We start from the raw sequence: 23,089 nt of genomic DNA, 5'->3' as shown, positions 1-23,089 counted from the left end.
TACTAAACCCCTCTTCTACTGCACACACACCCCCCCCCCCCCCCCCATTAATGCACAAATAGGCTGACACCAGACATAATTTCACTGCATTTCTTACTTCCAGTAACTATATGCATGTGACAATAAACTTCCTTGTATCCTTGTATCCTTGTATTATTTGCGATGGCCAACTCCTCTGCTAAACACTCTGGTGCCTTACAGTAGTGTTCAAAGACACCTTTTTCTTGTTAGCTGTAAAACAGAGGCCAAGTGAAGGCTATAAGCATACTAGGCCTACATGTTTTCATAATTAAGACATATTAATGCAAGCTATGACTATAAACCACTATTCTGAATAATGTGTTTGTGTTTAATTTTCACCTGCTGCCATGTGCGTTTGGCAATAGTGTTGCATCTGAAATGTTATCCTGAAATTATCCTTATTACTGTAATCTATATGCCCACTTCTACATTGTGTTGCATCTGTAGGCATTTCTATGAACTCAAAATAGGCAATTTAATTATTTCAACTCATTTAATACATTCCGCAAGCTATTAATCCTCCGTATTTGAAGAACATGGGGAAATAAAACTTTACTTTTAGGCATTTAGGCTACCCGATCTGCAATACGTTGCCAACAGCCTTGCCTTGCTTTGTTCACTGCCGACGTATTTGATTTTTGTCGTAGAGTGGGTTTTAATTCCTCATAACTTGGCATTTGTTGTGATTATATAATCAAATGACATTCATGATAACGTGAAATAGAAGGACAGGAGATAGGTGATGTCCACAAGCACGAATTTCACGAGACAAATTAGAACAAACTGTAAAAAAAAATCTTGCCATAGGCTAAACGGTTGTTCGTCGCCTTTTTGCTTCTTATTGTAAAACCAACTGTTAGGGCATACACAAGTGGTCGGCATCCCGGTCAATATTTGATATTAAAATTTCAATTTTGAAGCTATTTGTAACTATGTGTAGCCTATGCACCCCGACTGTTGTAGGCTTGCCTACCACTCTCTGCAGTGCCTTGCCTACCATTCTTGCCTACCACTCTAGTTGTAAACAAACGGTCACATGACATTATGACGTAGGTGCAAAACCTTAATATGCGACAATAAAAAACTTGAAACTTGATCACAAGACTGGATCACAAGGGATTCTGCTGATCTCATGTCAGTGTGCTAGTTTCTGCACTCTTCCTCAAGTCACATGAGGATGGCTATGATCTTTCATTTTTGATTCAGAGTCTGGTATGTTCAAACAGTTGGCCAACTGAAGGAAGTTAGTGGTAAATAGTAATCCGATTTTGTCATGGACAATGGAACCGCTTCTTTCCTTTGGTGGGGTGCCTAGGCACTCAGTCATTTCAAATTGATGCAAAAGTTTCAGTTTCATTTCTAAATGGATAGGGGTCTATAGAACCATTTTGGTTCGAGGGCCAAGCAAGCTTATCAAGAAATTACTCTCCAATTAGAAAATACTCTCCTGTAGATTTCCCAAATTAATGTGATTGGTGGATTTAGGCCAAAGTGTTTACGACCAATACATTTTAGCAGGCTCGGACTGGTAATCTGTACAACCGGGCAAATGCGTAAAAGTGCGCAAAAGTGTATTTTATATCGTGTGTGTGAAAGCGGTTAACGTTATGGACTGGTGCATGGTCTGCTCTTGGACCACCATATTCAGTTTATTAATTTGCCGTGAATTATTACACAAAATGTTCATTAAATGCACTAAGTATTCCTAGGTTAATGATGTTTTACATGACAATAGTCTAAATAAAAGTGAATTGCCTCCCAAATTGTTCCATTCTTCCTATGTCACTAAAGTCCTACTGTATTTTATATCAATTTCAATATTTGACATCTGCACATAAGGCCTACTCATCTAGACAAATCTATAATTGTCATCTAATCAAAGCTGGTGAATAAATAACACTATAATATTATTATAACTTGCATAACTTGTATTTACATACAAAAATAATCATTTTGCTGCACTGACATATATTGTAATATATTGTATTTTTAACATGTTGCAACCATCCCCAAACAATGTTGTAACTGTCCCCGGGCCCGGGGTCAGTTGCAACATCTGACTCCTTACATTCAAATGCAAATTGTGAAAAATGTAGATTGTGTAATTATCTTTAAATGGTTTAGACTATTAACAGACATATGTAAGTGTATTGTATAAAAAATTGGTTTGTCTAATCCAAACCGTCTCTGAGTAACAGAGCCAAATGCAAAAAGTGTTGCAACTGTCCCCGGTCTCCCCTACAGATTATTTCTAAAAGTTATTTGTCTACTACTGGCTGATTTATCAAACGAGTGCTTTCTCGTTCGTCCTCCGCAAACTACAGGTGTTTCGGTAGAGAGCCATTGAAATAGCCCTTTTACTATGGCGATAGAAAAGTGCCATAAAGCACTCGAGAGATAAAACATGCATACGGGCGTATTATATTATTTCACACTCGTAAATATTCACTGCGAGCGCGCAAATACTCTCTGCGCGCACGCACTCAGAGGAAACTGCTCCCCGAGCAAGGAAAAATATGCTGCGAGCGAGGAGGAATCTGACCAGCGCTCACATTACAGAATGAATAATATGAAATAATGTGAAATAATATAATACGCCCGTATGCATGTTTTATCGCTCGAGTACTTTATGGCACTTTTCTATCGCCATATTTTACAGCCAAAAAAAAAATGTCAGGCCAGGATACGTCATTCCAGAATTTTTTCCCGGTGCCTTGGACTAGGACATTGCATGTGATGTAGACGGAATTTTGAGAGAGGTGACCCGATGTAGACTGATTTGTCTCAGTGAAATTGCTATTTTGTGTTTTGACTTGGAAAAACAGACGTGTATTTGTTTTGATGTATGTAAATAAACACCAATACTTACAGTAAAGTTTGGATCCCTGTATGTTTACAGAACTATGACAAACGTATGACCTCAAACTGACATAGTCTACCTTGTGCACAGAGAAAGCAAAAGCCAGATGTGTTTTTTATTCAGACCATCAGTGTGTAGTTGGCACATTGTGTGCTTATTATTGTGAAGGCTTGTGTTTACTGTTTGATACGAAAACACAATTTTTACGAAGGTGTGAAGAGTTAAGCAAGGTGTGTTGGCTTTTGCAAGAGAACTATGATGTTTTGCTGATTGGGTGAGAGGTTTTGCCATTTGTGTGTAGAGTTTTGCAAAAAAAGCCATAGTTACAAAAAATGTGCTTAAGCGATCAGAAAAAACTGTAATTAATTAATAATCGAATTAGTTCATAAATAATAAATAATTTCTAATCGGGTTATAATGATATGGAAACGTGAAATTAAAGGAAATCAGTTGTAAACTATAGCAGGCTATGTTTTTGTTAAAAAAAAATAAGTTACCCACAATGCATGATCTCCTGCGGGCAGCCATTATCTGACGTGTTAGTTTCGTGGAAGTAGGCTATGTAGAAGGCTCGCAAACATGGAAAACTGGCTAAAAACAGGGACACTGTCCAAAAGGACTAATTAAAGCGATCGAAGAAGAGAAGCGAGAGAAACAGAGCAGGGGCCTGTACTACGAAGCGGGGTTACTGGTTTATCTGGGTAACTTCGAGAGTAACTTGATCACGTGTGGCATAACTTCCCGATTAACTCGTACTACGAAAGGTGGATATGTTTTAACCTAGGTATGCTGCCATGGCAATTTACCCTGCATCTCAAACCTTCTCCGACCAGGGGGTCGTTTCTAGAAAGCATCGTTTGCTAACTTGCGTCGCAATCTTGGTAGTACGCTCCATCGTTCTTGGATTTGGTGTTTCTAGAAAGGGTAGTTCGAACTCTCAATCGCAAACAAGGACACAACGTTTGGTCGTTTGAACTACTGCCCCTAGGCAGTCGCACTTGTGTCGTTCCTTGGTAGTTCCTGTTGGTGTCCGGAGCGCCCAACCAAAAATCACAACCGCCTAACCAAAAATTGCGAAGTGGATGTTTATCTCGTGACACAATGATTGATGTATCCTGTAGCTTAATTTTGATTAAGACACTGACTCCCCTACTTGGCTCATTCTTGCTATTTATATTAATTCAAGTATTGCCCTGCTTTTAGTATTAGAATCTTCCCAGACCCTTATAACAGTAGTGATAAATGGTGTAGTGGCTAAAGCAGATGACTTATTATCCCAACGTTGTAGGTTCGATTTTCTTATGATGTGAGATTGTCCTCTTGCTTCTCGCTACCTGCAGGTGAACTAGTGTGACACGTAGATTAAATTGTTTTTGACTGATGTCTTGTACCTATGGTCTCTCGATGTAGAGTAACTATATACATAAATATGTATGGTCAAAACCTACTGTGTATCGTAGGCCTACTCTTACTCTTAGATGAAAAGAAGAGACAGGATGCGAACTCGGCCGAGCGCGTAGTGCACTGATGCGTTGCCGTTAAGCCACGAGACAATCGGTAACTTTTGCGATACCCAGACATTCGTCCAGGCTATATATTTTTTCCAACATAGATATTTAACACAAATAATGGCACATATTGGTCGGCTTCAGTAAAATGTTTTATATACTTGCAATTAATAGGTTTAGATTTTTGCAGATGATGATGACAATGCCAGCATTAATCACTCGGTTTAAATGAGAGAAATGTCAACATAGGCTGTGGCAGAGAATTTCTAGGGGGTGGGGTATTACACGTTGCCACTGTTTCCACCAATGATATCTATCGCGGGGGTCGTTTCTAGAAAAGTTAGCAACGACGTTGCTTAACCACCATGGTACGACGCAACTTGCGACCAAACAACGACACTGTTACACCTGTTTCCAGAAAGCATCGTACCTGTGTCGCAATTCGCTACCTCCGACGTTCGAACACCATAGTTCCAACAACGTTGTTGATGATGCAGCGATACATATCATTGGTGGAAACAGTGGAAACGTGAGCCAAAACCTAAACCTATTGCAAGCATATAAAACAGTTAACTAAGACCCATTTCAAAGTGTACCCTTGTTTATAAGAGTAAAACATAATGATAGGCCTAGTCTTGCACGATGCACTGTTTGTAACAGTGTTAGCATTGCCCATGGTGGGTTAAATGATTGCAAAAACATGTTGAGGTGAGTTTAACTAGTGTCAATTCATGTGCATATTATTCAGGCCTATACTAGATGGCTAGTTGCCAAGGCTACAAGACCAAACTGCAAGATCTACATATTTTATTTTCACAATTACTATCTATAGGCCTTCCCTATTTGGTGTACTGACTATACATTATTGAACAAACATATTAATCTGTATTTCAGTATCTAAGTAGGTTAAAAAAAAAAAATTTTAGTAGTGTTATTTTTTAATTAATTAATTAATTCATTCATTCATTCATTCATTAACTTTTTTGTGGGGGGGGGGGGGGGGGTTGTGATACCTCCCTGAAAAGGCTTTTTGCAGTTTGGGATGTCTGTCTACGTGTCACACTAGTTCACCTGCAGGTAGCGAGAAGCAAGAGGACAATCTCACATCATAAGAAAATCGAACCTACAACGTTGGGATAATAAGTCAGCTGCTTTAGCCACTACACCACTTAACACTGCTGTTGTTAGGGACTGTGAAGATTATAATACTAAAAGCAAGGCAATACTTAACATAAATAGCAAGAATGAGCCAAGTAGGGGAGCAGTGTCTTCATCAAAATTAAGCTACAGGATAGATTAATCATTGAGTCACGAAATAAACATCCACTTCGCAAATTTTGGTTAGGCGGTTGTGATTTTTGGTTAGGCGCTCCGGACACCAACAGGAACTACCAAGGAACGACACAAGTGCGACTGCCTAGGGGCAGTAGTTCAAACGACCAAACTTTGCGTCCTTGTTTGCGATTGAGAGTTCGAACTACCCTTTCTAGAAACACCAAATCCAAGAACGATGGAGCGAACTACCAAGGTTGCGACGCAAGTTAGCAAACGATGCTTTCTAGAAACGACCCCCTGTATGATATATACGACATTGGAGCGCAAATCATGAGGGTCTCGCTTCGCAGGGCGAGGGGTTTTAGAGACCGCCATAAGAGAAGAGAGCCCCTCATGATTTGCGCTCCAATGTCGTATGGATCATCCAGGTACTCCGACATTGTCTCGAATTCGAATTGTAGTGGAGGGGTGGTACTTATAAAGGGTGTGGTTAACGGAAACCTCGGGTTAACCAAACATGTGTATATATATATATATATATATATATATATATATATATATATATATATATATATATATATATCAACAGATTGTCAGCCGAAGGAATTCGTTATCTTTGTCAGATGATCTAGGCAGAAGTCTCTAATGTCACCCGTCATAGCAATACCCTTACGTGGACATTCATGTATTCCATCTAATCGGTGATGCTGTACATCTGAGCAAGTATGTCCGAAAATAAATCGGACATAGGCCTAGCCTACAGTATGCTGAACATCTGAGCAAGAATAGCCTAAAATAAATCGGACATAGCCTAGCCTACAGTAGGCCTAATAAATGAAAATCACAATTTTAACAAAGTTGTTGAATTGAATGTCATATTACTGTACCCTGCACATAAAGGCTACACATTTCCACAGCACCAGAATCCGACCGAATGCCTCCCTCAACCCCTTCCACAATCGGCCTTCCACTATTTGCGATGGCCAATTCCTCTGCTACTGTAAAACACTCCTTACAGTAGGCTAGTGTTCAAAGACACATTTTTCTTGTTAGCTGTAAAACAGAGGCCAAGTGAAGGCTATAAGCATACTAGGCCTACATGTTTTCATAATTAAGAAATATTAATGCAAGCTATAACTATATAAACCTACTATTCTGAATAATGTGTTTGTGTTACAATTTCACCTGCTGCCATGTGCGTTTGGCAATGGTGTTGCATCTGAAATGTTCACAGGATTAGGCATACACTAAATCAGTCAATGGGGGCTACTTAAACATTCAATTATCCTATTACTGTAATCTATATGCCCACTTCTAAATTGTGTTGCATCTGTAGGCATTTCTATGAACTCAAAATATGCAATTTAATTATTTCAACTCATTTCAGACATTCCGCAAGCTAATCCTCCGTAACACATATTTGAAGAACATGTGGAAATAAAACTTTACTTTTAGGCATTAAGGCTACCCGATCTGCAATACGTTGCCAACAGCCTTGCTTTGTTCACTGCCGACGTATTTGATTTTTGTCGTAGAGTGGGTTTTAATTCCTCATAACTTGGCATAATAATTGTGCATTCCTCATCCGTAAAAGGTGATCGCGTCATCATTGAAAGTGGTGACTTGCGCTGCAACACGCCCCTTTTATGTGAACGTGCACAAACTCCAATTAGGTTAACCCCGGCTCAACAAATCAACTTCATAATCAGTGTCGTAGTACCGATTAACACCAGGGATGAATTACTGCACGGGCCTACCGGGCCCAGGCCCAGGGGCCCAAGGGGTCAGGGGGCCCTGAAGCCCAGCATGGAATCATTGCCTCAATATCAACAAATCAGGATGTAGGCTATGAATCTGATTGAATTTAGTATTGGCAATCCCCAAAATGCACCAGAATACAGGAAATCATATCAAACAAATTAAAAAACTTCTGGGGGAGGACCCCCAAACCCCCCCTCCCACATATACGACAATTAGTGGGGGGCCCATAATACATCTGGGCCCAGGGGCCCAAAAGTTCATAATCCGCCCATGATTAACACCACTTAAGATAACCAGGTTTTGTCAACCCCGGTTTAACAAAGTAACCATGGGTTACATCTGGGTAGGTTAAGCTCCCTTCGTAGTACAGGCCCCAGGAGACAGGTAACGATGGGATGGGTTTGGGGTCAGAATGATAGAGGTGGAGCGCAGGGGGGTAAAAAAGGACCAGACAGAAAAGACTGAGGGAAGAAAACGGAAGTAGCCTATGATGAGGCATAGGCCTCGGCTTCAAGTGGATTGGAAGACAGACTGCTCAAAGCCACAGTGCATGGTTTGCAGTGAGGTGCTATAACCAGTCTTATGTTGTTCTCCACACTGTTTTCTTTAGCGTGAGAGCTCATAGACAAGTTGCAAATTTTGATTGTGCTATTTGTTATTATATAGCGTGGCTAATTAAACATGATGCCTGGAATGCGTCAATAGAATGTGTTACTTTTCGGATGGTGGGGGTACGCGAGCCGAGTCAGTATGTAGCAGGTGGTCCACGGGGAAAAAAGTTTGGGAACCGCTGCCTTAAATGGTACTGGCCTAAATGTTTTTAGCCATACCCCAATTCACCAACACCCACTTACTGATTATGGGCTGCATAATGAGCAGAGATGTAAGTAGAAATAAAAGTGCAGTAGGCTTTAAGTATGAATGGGGAGTATCTGTACTTTACTTGAGTTTTTATTTTTCTTCCTACTTTTACGTTTGCTTTACTACATTTAAATGAAATATATACTTTTAATCCACTACATTTTCATTAGCAGCTTTAAGTACAAAGTAGGTTAAAATAATGTGCTAGTGAAAAGCCACAGTTTCCAATCAGCATGTTATATTTGTTGACCTGATGTCACCACGGGATTCAACAATGAAGGAAGACATAGTGACAGAGTTAAGGCCTAGCAAATATGTATAGCTATAAGACGGCACACCAAGGCCTAATAGGCTGTTGTAAGGAGCTGAATTACAACCCCAAAACAGAAAAAGTTGGGACATTGTGTAAAACGTGAATAAAAACAGAATGTAATAATCTGCAAATCTCTTAAACTCATATTTAGTTGCAAAAAGGACACAGGCAACATATCAAATGTTAAAAAAATGACAAATTTGACTATTTGATACCAGCAACATGTTTAAAAAAAAGTTGGGACGGGGTAATAAAATGCTGGAAAAGTTGTGTAATGATAAAGAAAACAAAGGGAAGAATGTTTCACAACTAATTAGGGTAAGTGGCCACACAATTGGGTATGAAAAAGAGCATCCCAGAGAGACAGGGACTCTTAGAAGTAGAGATGTAGGGGTATTTATCACTCTGTGTAAACTTATGTGCACAAATGATGAAACAATGTCATTTTAATGCTTCTTAACATGAAATTGTGAAGTATTTGGGGAGTTAATCATCTACAGGACATAATATTATTAAAACATTCAGAGAATCCAGAGAAATCTTTGCAAATAAGGGAAAGAGCTGAAAAACACATTGGATGGCCGTGGTCTTTTGGACCTCAGATGGCATTGCATTAATACCAGACCTGTCATTGTATGGGCTCAAGAAAACCATTGTCTATGTGCACAGTTTAATATCAATTCAAAAACTGCAGCCAACATTGTAACCGCTAAAATTGTATTGAGACATGATACAGAAAATACCACCCTCTTATCTGGACCTGAGCTTGTTTAAAATGGACTGAGGTAACGTGGAAAAAGGTCCTGTGGTTAGACCAATCAAATTTTGCCATTCTTTTTGGAAATCATGGACTCATCTGGGCTAAAGAGGAGAGGGCCTATCCAAGTATCCAACCTATCCAACTTGTTTTAGTGCTCAGTTCGAAACCCAACATCTATGACATTGTGTAAGTGCCTATAGCATGGGCATCTTGCACATTTGGCAAAGCACAATCAATTCTGAATGATGTATACAGGTTTTGAGCAACATATACTGCCATCCAGGCATGTCTTTTCCAGGGACAACCTTGAATATTTCAGGAAAGCAATGCCAAAATGAATTCTGCACATATTTAAATAGTATTTCTCCATAGAGGAAGAGTCCAGGTGCTAAGATGGCCTGTCTGCCATCCAGATTTGTCAAATTAGGTGCATAATGGAATGAAAAACATGACTAAGAATACCCCATACTGTTTAGCAACTGAAATCCTATATTGGGGATTAATGGGACAAATTTAATTTAATTTAATTTTCATTTAATTCTCAAAACTGTAGCAAATGGTTTCCTCAGTTCATAAACATTTACAGAATTTTGTTAAATGAAGAGGTGAAGCAGCACAGTGGTAAACATGCTCCCGTCCCAACTTTTTTTGAAACATGTTGCTGGCATTAAATTAAAAATTAACATATATTTCCATGAAATAGTCAACATTTTCATTTTCAACATTTGATTTGTTGTCTATGTCCATTTTGCTGCTAAATATGGGTTTACGAGACTTGTATATTATCACATTGTTTTTATTTACATTTTACACAACGTCCCAACTTTGTCTGTTTTGGGGTTGTAAATTAAAATTCTAGCTGCTTGCTTTTTATTAAAGGAGAATTCCGGTGTGATATTGACCTAAAGTGTGTTGAAACATGATAGCGAGTGTGAACATATGTCTCATAGCTCACCTCGGCTTGTCCCCTACACTCAGAAATCTGCCGCTAGTTAGCCAATGCCCCTTATCATACCTGTTTGTTCATACTCGTCGCTCGACTTATCGTGACTAAATTCAAGATGGCGTCGGACGGTAAAATTCCTTAAGGTACTGTCTGTATAAATCATCTTGTAAATAATCTGCCAGTGCTTTTTAAAAGTTCTCCATGTCTCGTTTTAAATGTCAAGGCCCTTGGAAGTCTACCAATGAAGTATGGAGCTACTTTGAGCCTCGTAAATGGTGTAAAACAGTGATTTATTTGCATGGCTAGGCCGATGCCCGAGGCACCACAACGAAACACTGCTGGTAGCATTGGCTAACTAGCGGCAGATTTCTGAGTGCAGGGGACAAGCTGAGGTGAGCTATGAGACATACGTTCACACTCGGTATCATGTTTCAAGACACTAGGTCAAAATCACACCGGAATTATCCTTTAATAGAATAATTTGTTTAGGCTTTCAAAGCGTGTTTATGGAGTGTGATGTAGCTGTATTGTTGGATAAACTTCATAATAGGCCTATACAAGGAAGCAGCAGTGAAAAATGAATGGCAGCCATACCTTTATTCAGGCTTCAAAGACATTGTGTATGAAGAGTAGACACCAAGTTTGAAGGTGCTGCATGAACTTAATAGCCTATCCAGAGTTCTGACTGCTTTCTTTTTCATTAAAAGCATACTAGACTGTGCCCTCACTGTAATCAAAGAGCTGTTGAAACAGCTATTTCCTAACTGAGTTCACAGAACAAACAAATGAAGGAAAGGACTAATACAAAAAATAAATCTTAGGAGAAGTTACAGTAAAGAAACTAGTGCACTAGGAACTGCACTTCATGATAGTGAACTATGAATGCCATAAGTAGGATGGATGAATATGTCCCAATAGATGGGTAGAACCACCAAACATGCTCTGGTGCATAAGGCAGAGGACCTATCTGTAGGATATAGATGTACATTCCTGTCTCTGTTGTGTTGTAAAACAGAAATCCCTTTCCTCAATTTGTGTACCTTATTAGATTTAGATTACATTGCAGAAAAGTGCAATGTGAACAGTATAGACATAAATGTAAACAGTGCATGACATATAGTGCAGTGTGGACAGTAGTATACAGTTAGGCAAATGGCATGGTTTACAGTGGGGATATGTGCAGTGTATTAACATTATAAGAGCAAAATAAATATGGATATTCAGTATGAACAATATAGACAGATATGTACAGTACAGGTATGTGCAGTTGAGAATTGACGAAATGGGTCATAAGCTTTGTCCGGAGCCACAAAGCTACATAGTGCAATATCAGGTGTCCAGAAGGCATTTCAGTATTGACACAGTTCTGCCTATTATAAGTCTGCGTATCATCAAAATGAGTTTGAAGCCATTATTTTAAAGTAAAAGAACCACACTGTGTTACTTTACAGCAGAATCCTTATTAGGCATTTCCTGTGAGGGCCTGCCTCACATTACAGCTGATGATAAACGAGGCAACTTCATGAGCAATGTTGCAGGCCAATGTTCCTAAGTCGTGTTCTGGCAAGTTGCCATTGATATTGGGCTACACTTTTTTGGAGAACTTACATCATCAGTAGGCAAATATTCATGATCATTTAATCAGAACACATGGAACTGGTTATGCGGTTATCCAGAAACATTGCTCAAAAAGTTGCCCCGTGTATCATCACCTTAAAGAATACCTTTGTTCACGTAAGACTCATAAATGAAACACATAAATCTATGGCTTGCGCTGTAGCAGTAAAACCTGCTGTGTGTCCTTTAGGAAGCTTCCCTAGTGTGCTGCTACCATAGAGCAGAAAACAAAAATGCCAGCAAGGCCAACGCCAATGGAGAGCTCTTCAGTCCCATTGCTCCACTGGTCATCCTCAGTTGGTAGTGGGCCACTGTCCTCTGGTAGTCTCCCTCCTGTGCCTCACACTCATACCCGCCCTCGTCTGCAGACCCCATGCCCTCTATCAGCAGCACTAACTGCTCCTGCTTCTCGTCCTCGAGCGACTGCCTCTCCTCTCCATCCTTCAGCCAGCGGTACGTGGCATGGTGGGAGTCAATGGGGCAGGCCAGGTAGTGTCTGGACGACTCAGGAATGTGAACAGTCTCAGCAGCACCCTTATCTGGTCCACCTATGCTCGGGAAGAAAAGGAGCAAAAGCCATTAAATGTGTTTTCTGTTATTTTTTTGATAGACACAAAAAGTGACCTTTAGCAGAATGAAGGTGGGGGCTGAAGTGCACCCTATGGACTTAATTGTAAAACAATTGGTGTGCTTTCAGAGAATGTAGTATGGATTGTGTTTACCAAGTTTGAATAGGATTGGACCTTTACAATAAATTATATAGGCAATACAATAATTAAAGGCCACACTTCAAAAGTGGATTGATGCGTAACTGAATCTGAGCGACGAATCAAAAATCAGGAAACACCAATCTGTTAGGCTTGGTTTGAAGGTGAGGTGTACCGAATTTCGTAGGAATCGGAACAACGGTCTAGGAGGAGATAGATTAGTTTTGCTTTTGAGTTTTGTGAAAATGGCAGGAAAATGTGAATGATGAAAATAGATGTTGCTCGATTCATTAGATGCCGGAACTCTAAAAGAACCGCCCCATGGACATGAATTTCATGAAATTTTGTGGGCATCCTAAGAATGTCATATTGGTTGTCTGTACCAAGTTTGGATAAGATTGGACATTTTGACTTATTGCAGCGCCCCCTGTGGACAGAATTTCACAACATTCGGTGTGCGTCCACATAATGTTGTATTGATGACATGTACCAAGTTTGGATAAGATTGGACATAATTGAGATATTTACAGCGCCCCCTGTGGACAGAATATCACAAAATTCGCTGCGCGTCCAAAGAATGTCGTAATGATTATGTGGCCCAAGTTTGAATAGGACTGGACCTTTATAAGTTAAGATAAAGGCAAAAAAATCATTATAGGCCACTCCCCAAATGTTAATTGCACTTAAACACTTAAAAACGGGTGATAAATAAAAAATCAGAAAAAGTCACTCTGTTAGGCTTGGTCTGTAGTGTACCTAATCTGAGAGAATCGGAACAATGGTCTAGGATGAGATAGATTTGTTTCACTTTTGAGTTCGCACACTGAAAGAAATGACTTAAACAAAGTCTTCAAAAAGGAGTTTTCGTTTAATTTTGGGAGCAAGAGCAGCCGTTTCAGCCGTCCGACTATTCTCAATGCTCACCAAAGTTTTACGAGTTTTTTGAAAATGGCAGGAAAATTGCAGAATTTTGGAAAAATACCATATGGTTCTGGAGATATGAGCAAAAACGTAAATGTGATTATTATAGCGCCGCCTATAGACAGAAATGGGTAATTCCTGTTGTGTGAGATCATGCACTAATTTGGGACCTATGGTAAAGAATTTGAGTCTGTACCTATTACGGTTATGGTTGTAGAAACGGTTCTGCTGCGAAAACATCATTTCATGAAAGGGTTAAAAATCAGAACAAAAACAATAGGAGTCCAGCTTGTACCCCTAACAAGTAAACACATCAGATGATCACATCAGACTTCACCTAAAGGCAATTACAGCACTGTCATTTGTTTGCCATATGAACACCACAAATGGCCCATTCTAAAGGTACTGTAGAACAGATTGCTCTGTGCGGGGTGCACTGTACAGTGTGAATAGCAGGTTGTTTCATCCCCACAGGGTTTCTACTCTGAATCAAATGTAAAATTCCATGACTTTTCCCTGACAAAAAATCTGAATTTCCTTGAATTACTATATAATGAATGGTACAATATACTGACCAATGATTTCAGAGCAGCCACGTAGCGTTCAAGAATCTTTTACTTTTTTAGAGCGGGAGATAATATAAACGGCCACTGAATAAACAAAGTTGAGTTACTCAAGCAAGCAGCAAAGCTAATAACCAGATATACACCAATTCTGCATGGAAATATTTGTACTAATGTATTATTTTTGGCAAGTAAATATTGAACTTCTACAACAAAATTCCCTAATATTCTATGACTTTGCCCCAAAAATGATAAAATGCCATTCAGCCCTTCTATGTTGTGAGTTTGATTCGATACAGCTTTTGAGAGACAAATGCCTGTGTGTGTCTGTGTGTAGAAGTGTGTGTGTGTGTGTGTGTGTGTGCAACAAATCATCATTCATCTCTTCCTCAAAGACCAGAGAGAGTTAGAAAATCCTCTGTAATGAGCAAGGAAGCCCAAAGAAACACTGAAAACAATGAGAAAAACTCAAACATTCTATGTGTGTGTGTGTGTGGGAGGAAGAAAAAGACTTACTCTCTGCAGCGCATTTTTGAACATTTCCATCTTCAATGTCCTGAATGGTGCCTCTGTTAAAAGGCAATGAATTTCAATTTAATTTTATACACAAAGCATGTGTAACAATATGATAATATGCACTCTCTCAAAGAAGTGCATTGGGAGGAACACTTTTGGAAAAAAGGAAAAAGAGGGAAAGCACTTTCTTTCTCGCTTGTTTACTCTCTGTGACTGCACTGATTCTTCTAAACGGACATGTAAATGGTTAAAGAAATTAGGTGGGTAGACAGTGTTATTAATGTATCTAAATGATAATAAAAGACAGACAGGAGGGTGCCATGTTTGGTTCAAGTCTTATACCTTACATGCATCATATGATGGCTGTATTTTATTACTTGCATGTAAATGTGTCTGACTTTGCTCCATTGCTATATGTGTGTGTTGATGTGCAGAAATGTTCCTAGAGGTGTTGCATGATGCTACAGGTTATTGGAAAAAAATAATACCGTTAGGTGTGTGTGAATTTGCACGTGTGTGTGTGGTCTGTGAGTTCCTGTTTCTGCATGAGTTGCATTGAAGAAGATGTGAAGGCACACAGTCTAAGTGAAGTTCCCTTTTGTACTAGTTTTCATTTTAACTGAAAGCAATAAGAAGTCATAAAAGTAGAGTAAAAGAAAGTGCCTAGCACAGAGCTTCTTAACTGATCTGACCTTGGCACCCATATTTTAAGGCCAACTGATACAGTGAGCTATGTGGTAAGATGCGTAAAGTGCCTGCACTTGTTTGGAACATGTTGACGTTAGGCACAATTACGAAGTCCTCGTGATAGGCATATGTGAATCCATACTTCAAATATTGAGGGTCGTTTTGCTATATTTAGCCTACAAGTAAAATTACGTCTAACATGACCTGTCACATAAACATTGTCTACTGTACATGGAGTGTAGGTCCATGGCAACAACTGGCATAGACTTTATTCCTATCATAATAAAGGTCTGACATTAGATCTGATGGGGTAGGATTTTAAATGGTCGATTTTCTTTTTTTTTGTAAGTTGAGTTTAAAAAAAGTTGTCCTGTTAAAGGGTTTCTTAAAGGGTTTCAGGGTTGTTAAAAAATGAACCGCTTTAGGGGAAACTTCATGAGAGACAGAGGCGGGAGAGAATCAGAGAGAAAGTGAAAGAGAGAGAGAGAGAACTCTTACTCTGAATAAGGTGCACATGTCTTACGGCCGCTGTTCCAGCCACAGTAGGGATCTCTTGCTAAGACACAGTCAGCACACTGGTTCCCGTACACACTGCAGTTCCTCAGTTCAATCTGAACCACCTCATCACTGGAGCTCACGTAGAGTTTCTTCTGCAAAATGCCCAACACGTGGGTTTTAAATAATGTAGTTATACTCACCATAGAGATGACATACTGTAGAATAGAGCTTGTGAGAAGCACACAGATAGATATTAGAAAGCTAGATACCGCATTGGGCTCCAGAACGTACTTAAATAGCGACGCCATCTTGGTGGGGGCAACAATAACTGGAGGCCAATGGAGGAGCATGTGACTCTGACTGGAAATCAGACAGGTGTCTGTGATTGCCTGCAAGTGTTGCCCATTGACAATAAAGGTGCTGCCCCCACCAATATGGCGGCCACGTTTACGATGCCACCTAATAGAACTCCACAGTCAATGTGGTATCTAGCTTTCTAATATCTATGGGCACACACACATACAACAAAGCATGCTGGGATAGACTGTGGAGGACTCACTTCAGAACTGTGCAGCAGCATGCTGAGTATGTGCGTTTCGAGTTTGAATGGATGATACTCCGCAATGATGAAAGGTTCAGAGGAGGTCTCCAGGACTTTGTGAACTGCACCCCTAACTTTGAAAAAAAAAAAAAAAAAAATCAGAGGGTGGAGTGTTCTTGACCGAGGTCCAAGTGAAAATGAAAGTGTTGAATACTCAGGGGTAGGGGTGGGGGTTGGGGATTAATGCTTTCTGATCTATCCAGATAACGGCACTGCTTTCATGTGTGTGCAGTTCAAAGAACTCAATAGTGGGGCGGTGGTAGCGTCGTGGTTAAGGGGCTGGGCTAGCATGCTGTAGCCAGAAAAGTTGTGGGTTCAATTCTCAGCTATCATCGTTGTTCCCTTGAGCAAGACACTTAACCCTGAGTTGCTCCGGGGACATTGTAGTCCCTTGTAATAGAATTAATTTACAGTATGTAAGTCACTTTGGATGAAAAGTGTCTGCTAAATGAATGTATCACAAACAAGAACAGGAAGTTTAGTTTCCTGGGAAGGGTTTAAATGGAAGTGAACTAGTGACCTACAGACTTGACACAAAACTCTCAGTAGAAACACTGAAACTTGGCATTTTCTTCTTGCACATTCTTAGAGCCTGTGATGTTGACATCTGATGTTGCACATGACCCAAGACAGAGACGTTTTGTAGAGCTGCTATCTCAGCTGGACGATCACAAGACTGTGATACTTCCCTCCTCAGCACAAGCTCACAAGGGATTCTGCTGATCTTTATTTCTGACGCTAAATTGTCAATAACTGATGGCAAAACAGTTAAACTATGGGACACACAAAATAAACACTTCAGTGTGAGACCAAGATATACATATATCTTACATATAAGATATACATACAAATTATTATTGTAGGCTGTGGACCAAGGCTTTTTCGATAAGAAGTGATAGTTTGCAATGGGAAGTTACTCAAGCTGTTATTTTCTGAAGTGTTAACACAAGGCAGGAAGGGAAAATAAAAACTGATTGACTGCATTATTTGAAAGGAAGTCATGGGAGGCCGTGATAAAGCAACCTCAATTTGGTTTCATTTTAGCTCAATTCATTTGTGTAGCATTGTGTCAAGGACTTCACAGAGCCTTGGGCCCGAGCTCCTTCAAACAAGCACAAGGGAAACAGAGTCGTTGGGATGGGAAAGAACCTTGATCAGAGGCCAGATCAGATGTGAGAACAGGCACCAGCTACTAATACTGATAGAGAGAGTGGGGTGGACAATGGTGAGGTGGGATGGAAAGTGTGAGACATGAGAGCACCATGGGTTATAACACATGGTCAAGAGCATGAAAAGGAAACACTCTCTGAGTTATATTATTTGCAGTGTTTTTGTGTCTTACCCATTGACAACAATAGGACGTTGTGTCCCTCCTGTCCCTGTGTCCCTCCAACACGGTCCACCTGGATGTGGCTGTAGTGGTGATGACTGACCAACAGGGGGTTGTTGTTTCCTATGGGCCTCACCCAATCCACCATCTCTGGACTGTTCTTCATGTACTTGAGCAAGTCTGGAGACAGCTTCCTACTGTCCTGGACACACTGTTTAGAAATAAGGAATGGAAAAACATTGGACCACAAGTACAATTCTGTTTCTACATCAGCAGATAGGTGTGGTGAAATACCAAGTTAATGGTTCAACAGTCATGCTTTTCAAACAGGAGGGTATTACTGTTAAGATTACATTATGATAACACACACTGCTTGGGCAGGAGTCCAGTGATGTTTAAATTCCTCTTTATAATATCTAAAAAAATAACTATGCCTTTTTACAATACGGCAAGACACTGAATATGTATGCATGTTATGGTGACTGTGTGGTTATTAAACTGTTTTAAGCAGACGTTTGTGTTGAAACTGTCCTACCTGACCGGGCTGTTCTTTCAGAGAGTTGGTGGGTATTGAGAAGGCAGACGTAGAGAAGACCTGACTGATGTCTCTCATGGTGTAAACACACACAGCCCTGATTTCCCTACACACACACACACACACACACACACAATGCACATTTAAAATCCCAATCTCAGCTCAAAATATCCACATCAAGATTATTAAGAGAATCAAGACAAAGAAAGTGAGTCAACATAAGCCAATGGATGCAGTGTTTCCCACAGAATTGAATTCCATTTGTGGTGGTTGGTTTGCAGAATTAACTTGAATACAACAGTTTTTAAGAAATTAACACAGCGTGGTTATAATGCTAAACAGATTTAAGCACAATTTAGTACAACCTGGAAAATCATTGTGTGGTGGTCAATGTTGATATTGTGGTGTGCCGCCACAAATAAGTCAATGTATGGGAAACACTGGGATGGCTTCTCTGTACCATGCATGTCAGTAGAAATTCATGTAAATGTAAATGTTAACTCCAAAGTGCAGCTTAACCTGTTTTGCCAGTTTTTCTGATCTGATCTGAGGCAACCTCACAGTTATCATATTGTGTTTCATGGGTGGATGACGCAACAGCCCCATGCGTCAGTCCCGGTCATCTCCACACTTCCCTCAAAGCAAAGACGCAAACTAATCATCTTCTTACATGAACCTTGTAAACCTGAGGGCAAACTTCTGCTGCCTATTTTACTCCTCCTGTGAGTTTCTCTTCTCTCTGCTACTTTTAGCATGTCTGGTGAACTCAAATGGCCCCTGCGTAGCGTACCAGCCGTTTTTGAAGAGCCCGTAGACCCGGTCGTCTCCTCCGTCCTCAGACGGCAGCACGGCCACGTCCAGCAGCACGGTGTAGTACAGCTTCCTGCTGGGGTCTCCGCAGGACAGCCGGCTGCTCAGCTGGGACGTCCACTGGAACTGCAGGGTGTCCTTTGAACCTCCGAGATCAGCCTGTAGAAAAACAGCAAACATCTCAGATGAATCTTACACAGTCTGCAAAACCATGCACTTCAGTTCCTCATATGCATGAGATGGCCAGTTGTGTGCACAGCCTTTTGGTTACACGCGTTTGTTGTTTATAGTCATAATTCAATGAGGACTTTGTGCAATGAACCGGGTAATTACATTCATACACAGGATTAGATGTTATAATCCCTTGTGCCAAAATCCAAGGTAAAAACACACTCAGAAGCCCCTACTCAAATTAACTTAAAAAAAGCACGCTAACCACAGATCTGCCAACCAATGGTCACAAACACAAGACAAATGGCCCATCCAACAGCAGTATATAGTATGCGGCATGTCATTGTCATGCTATCAAGTGGGCACCCTCATTCACCAATGTTTCGTTAAGTTAGGCCCACGACACCTCATGAAGGCTTAACATTGAAACAAGCGTCCTGGAAACACTCCCCTCCATGCTGCCACGTGCTAACACTCGCACTCTGGCCTGTCGGCGCTCACGGAGAGGGCCATTCGGAAGACAAAACCCAGGGAAGGATCAAAGCACACTAATCATTTTAGCAAGCTTTAAGGGTGCTAGTGACCAACATTTTGACACAACAGCATCTTCATCAGAGTCAAAAACAAAGATTTTGTGCAATTCCATGGTCCATGGTCAATATTGTATTGAAGTGCTCACCTTGCAGATCTGGGAGACACGTGGGGTGAAAAGGTCAGAATCTGGGCTCTGGTCATGACTCTTCTCTGTGTAGAATGCATACAGCTTGTCTTGCAATGGATTCTCCTCATTTCTTCTTTCTATAATCTTCACATACCTTTGATCTGTGGGGACAGTATGATATATCTTAAAAATTAAATGTTTTTGTTTTTGAACAATTTGCATTTTATGTTTCTTTACCTTTCTTAGGGTGCTGGTAAATTCAAAGCAATAGGGTGGTTGACAGAATAACTTTCTATCTCTTTCTATGGATTTGGATAAACTGACTCTCTGTCTTCTCCGTCTGTGTGCCGACAGACCACTGAAAGTTAAGTTATACTTTATTGTCCTGAAATTTGTTCTCTGCATTTTATCCATCCAGGGGTAGCGTGCACATTCACACACTTGGAGCAGTGGGCTCGGAGCACACACACAGAGCAGTGGGCAGCCTTTAATCCATCACCCGGGTGCAAATAGGGGTTAAGGACCTTCAAGGGCACCTCATCCGTGGATGTGGGAGAGCGCTGTTCAATCACTCTCCCCACCAGTCAGGGATTGAACCGGCCACACTTCAGTCACAAGTTCGATTCCCTAACCAGTAGGCCACGGATGTCACAGAGAGCAGTTTGGGGGTCTTTCCTGCTTGGTTCGAAGGCATGAGTTTGGGGGTCTCACCTGCTTGACTCGAGGGCATGAGAGGCGTGTTCTTGGAGGTCCTGTACACTCCATCTCTGTAACCCAAGCCCGAATGTGTGGTGTAGAGGGCATCTCCTGCAGAGAGTATACAGACTACTTATCATGCCACACACACACACACATCACATGCATACACGCATGCATACCACACACACACACACACACACACACACACACACACACACACACACACACACACAGACGCTCTCTGTTTCTCTGTCCATCTCTCTCTCTCTCTCTCTCTCTCTCTCTCTCTCACGCACACACACCCATACAGAATCCAAGAATACCACACAATCACAAGGACATCACAACAATAACCACATTCATGCTACAGCGTCAGAGTAAATGGAGAACTGAGAGCTAAGTCTTAAAGTAGACCATGAAGATAACACGGGTCTGAAGAGGGCTGAATTACCAGTGAGCAGCGCCGGCTCTCCTCCTCTGATAAAATCACTTCTACAGTCTGCTGATGAGCCATTTGCTGCCTGTAACACACACACACACACACAGGTCATAATCCAGGTAAACCTTTCCCGAGATTATAATAATGTGTAGCTCCATAGAGGAAATCCTAACCCTGAAGCAGCAGCTTGTGTGGTCCCCATAGGCCGTGCACACATACAGAGGGTATCCATCTCTCCCAGGCTGCGTCACAGTGATGTTACCACAGTTCTTTTGGTGACAAGAGACAGACACAGTTATGTACAATCAATCACTGAAATGGTTTAGCTTGCACAGTACGAATAGTAGGTTAAATAGAAGTGGATTGCAGTTGCTCTCATGTGAATGTGTGTCACTGAGTTCTCCATCACTTTGACAGTCAAGGTTTTTTCTTCCTGTGTGGTGATTGTGTCTGTGTGGTGTGGTGTACATACGGTATGTGAGTTTAGTTTGCATGAGGAAAAAGCAATAGCTAACTACAGTGAGAAACATTAGCCAAAGGCACTTACTGAAACTGCTTCCTGTATGCACAACATCACAGGCTCCTATACAGACAAATGAAGGAAACCCACAGGAACAAGTTAGGAAAACAGCTTATTTGCCATTCCTCCGTTTGACTCTCTCTTCAAACATAAAAACACACACATTTTGCTACAATTTTGGCAAACGTGTCCATACCAACCACTAACCAGTTTCACATTGCCACAGGCTATTACACAAAATTAATTATCCAGTGTACAGTATGTTCTTGTATTTGCTCAAACACATGAAGATCCTTTACCATAGTCAGGGACTGGGTAGGCTTCGCCTGGAAACTGAGACGAAATAAATGCTGTCCACCTCCAAAATACATTTCTCCATTAGCCCCTTCAAATAGTTTCATGTTCCTAGACGCATTTTGCCTATGCAGGGAACTCCGTTGGAAAGCCAAGGCTGAAAATATTATAAAGCAATGTGTGATACTTTGTTCCTCCAACTTAGTTTTGAAGAATGGTAGATGGACATATCAATATTTTGCACAGTAGCCTATCCCTTACTAAAATAATTGCACTACTTCAAGTTTTCTTAATATCAAAACTGCAGTTTGAAGAAATTATTTGCAATTAATATGCAGGAAATGCAATATTTTGGACATGAAAAACACCATTGCTCTAGGCTAGCCTACATAGCAATTTAGTGCAGAAATGCATATTTTGGACATGACAATATTATTGTACTGCATTGCACTTCAGAAAGTTGTCTTACAACTGCTGTTATTTTTTTGTAAAGGATACAGTAGTTATACAGAAAAGTAATACAGTGAGTATTCTTGGAACTACGAAGGGTCAGGGTAGGGAATTTATTTAGAGCGACATAGTATTGCTCTAAATAAATCCCCACCCTGACCCTTCGCGGGTTCCGTAGTACGCGCCAGCTCAACGGTCAGCTCAACGACATCAATCCCTGCCAAAAATGTCAAGAAACAAAAACACTTACCATTTTCAAGTTTAAATCTAGCTTTATGTGACCCGTGTCCCAAGCTACATGCGATGCCGACGAGAGAAACCATTAGAAAACCAATGTATCCCATTTTCCAGTAATGAAAGCTACTTGTGTCGACAAAGTGACGTGTAATGGAGTGTGCCGGTGTTGTACAATTTTGAGCTGAATGGCTGGTAGTAGCCTAGTAGTAGGTGGGGTGGATTGCGTAACCGTTGGTGTAGTGTTAGTAGGCTAGGCTATGACAGGTGCTTTTTAAACAATTGGTCATATTCAGAGTAAGAAGCTGTTTCTCAACTTCAAATTACACGTTATGTCGTAAACATTTATTAAGCAACACGGCGTGTATTGTAAATTGAAGTTATCAATGGACTGGGCGATTGTGTTGCCAAAGAGTGTGCCAAAAACGGCATTAGCAATTTGAGTAATGCCCTCAGGATATGATTCATTGAAGACAACCATCCTGTCAATGCAAGGTGTGTAACCTCTGCAGATTGGAGAGAAAAGATAGC

At 40.7% G+C, this 23,089-nt stretch overlaps 1 protein-coding gene across 1 annotated transcript; it reads right to left on the bottom strand.

The window, feature by feature from the left end:
- Window positions 1-11,255: 11,255 nt before the first annotated feature.
- Window positions 11,256-22,769, bottom strand: LOC121682114 (semaphorin-7A-like). The gene is made up of 14 exons (XM_042062138.1): window positions 22,575-22,769; window positions 21,880-22,031; window positions 21,608-21,643; window positions 21,234-21,329; window positions 21,073-21,142; window positions 20,634-20,729; window positions 19,941-20,083; window positions 19,071-19,249; window positions 18,281-18,386; window positions 17,758-17,956; window positions 16,374-16,489; window positions 15,815-15,966; window positions 14,630-14,682; window positions 11,256-12,470 (listed from the first exon to the last, which is right to left on the bottom strand). Exons 1-14 carry the CDS (start codon window positions 22,666-22,668, stop codon window positions 12,133-12,135), a joined length of 1,830 nt encoding a protein of 609 aa, XP_041918072.1. The 5' UTR covers window positions 22,669-22,769; the 3' UTR covers window positions 11,256-12,132.
- Window positions 22,770-23,089: the final 320 nt, after the last annotated feature.

Source organism: Alosa sapidissima, chromosome 14 (genome assembly GCF_018492685.1).
Source record: "Alosa sapidissima isolate fAloSap1 chromosome 14, fAloSap1.pri, whole genome shotgun sequence".
NCBI lineage: Eukaryota > Metazoa > Chordata > Actinopteri > Clupeiformes > Clupeidae > Alosa > Alosa sapidissima.
This window is presented reverse-complemented; position numbering and strand designations above follow the sequence as displayed.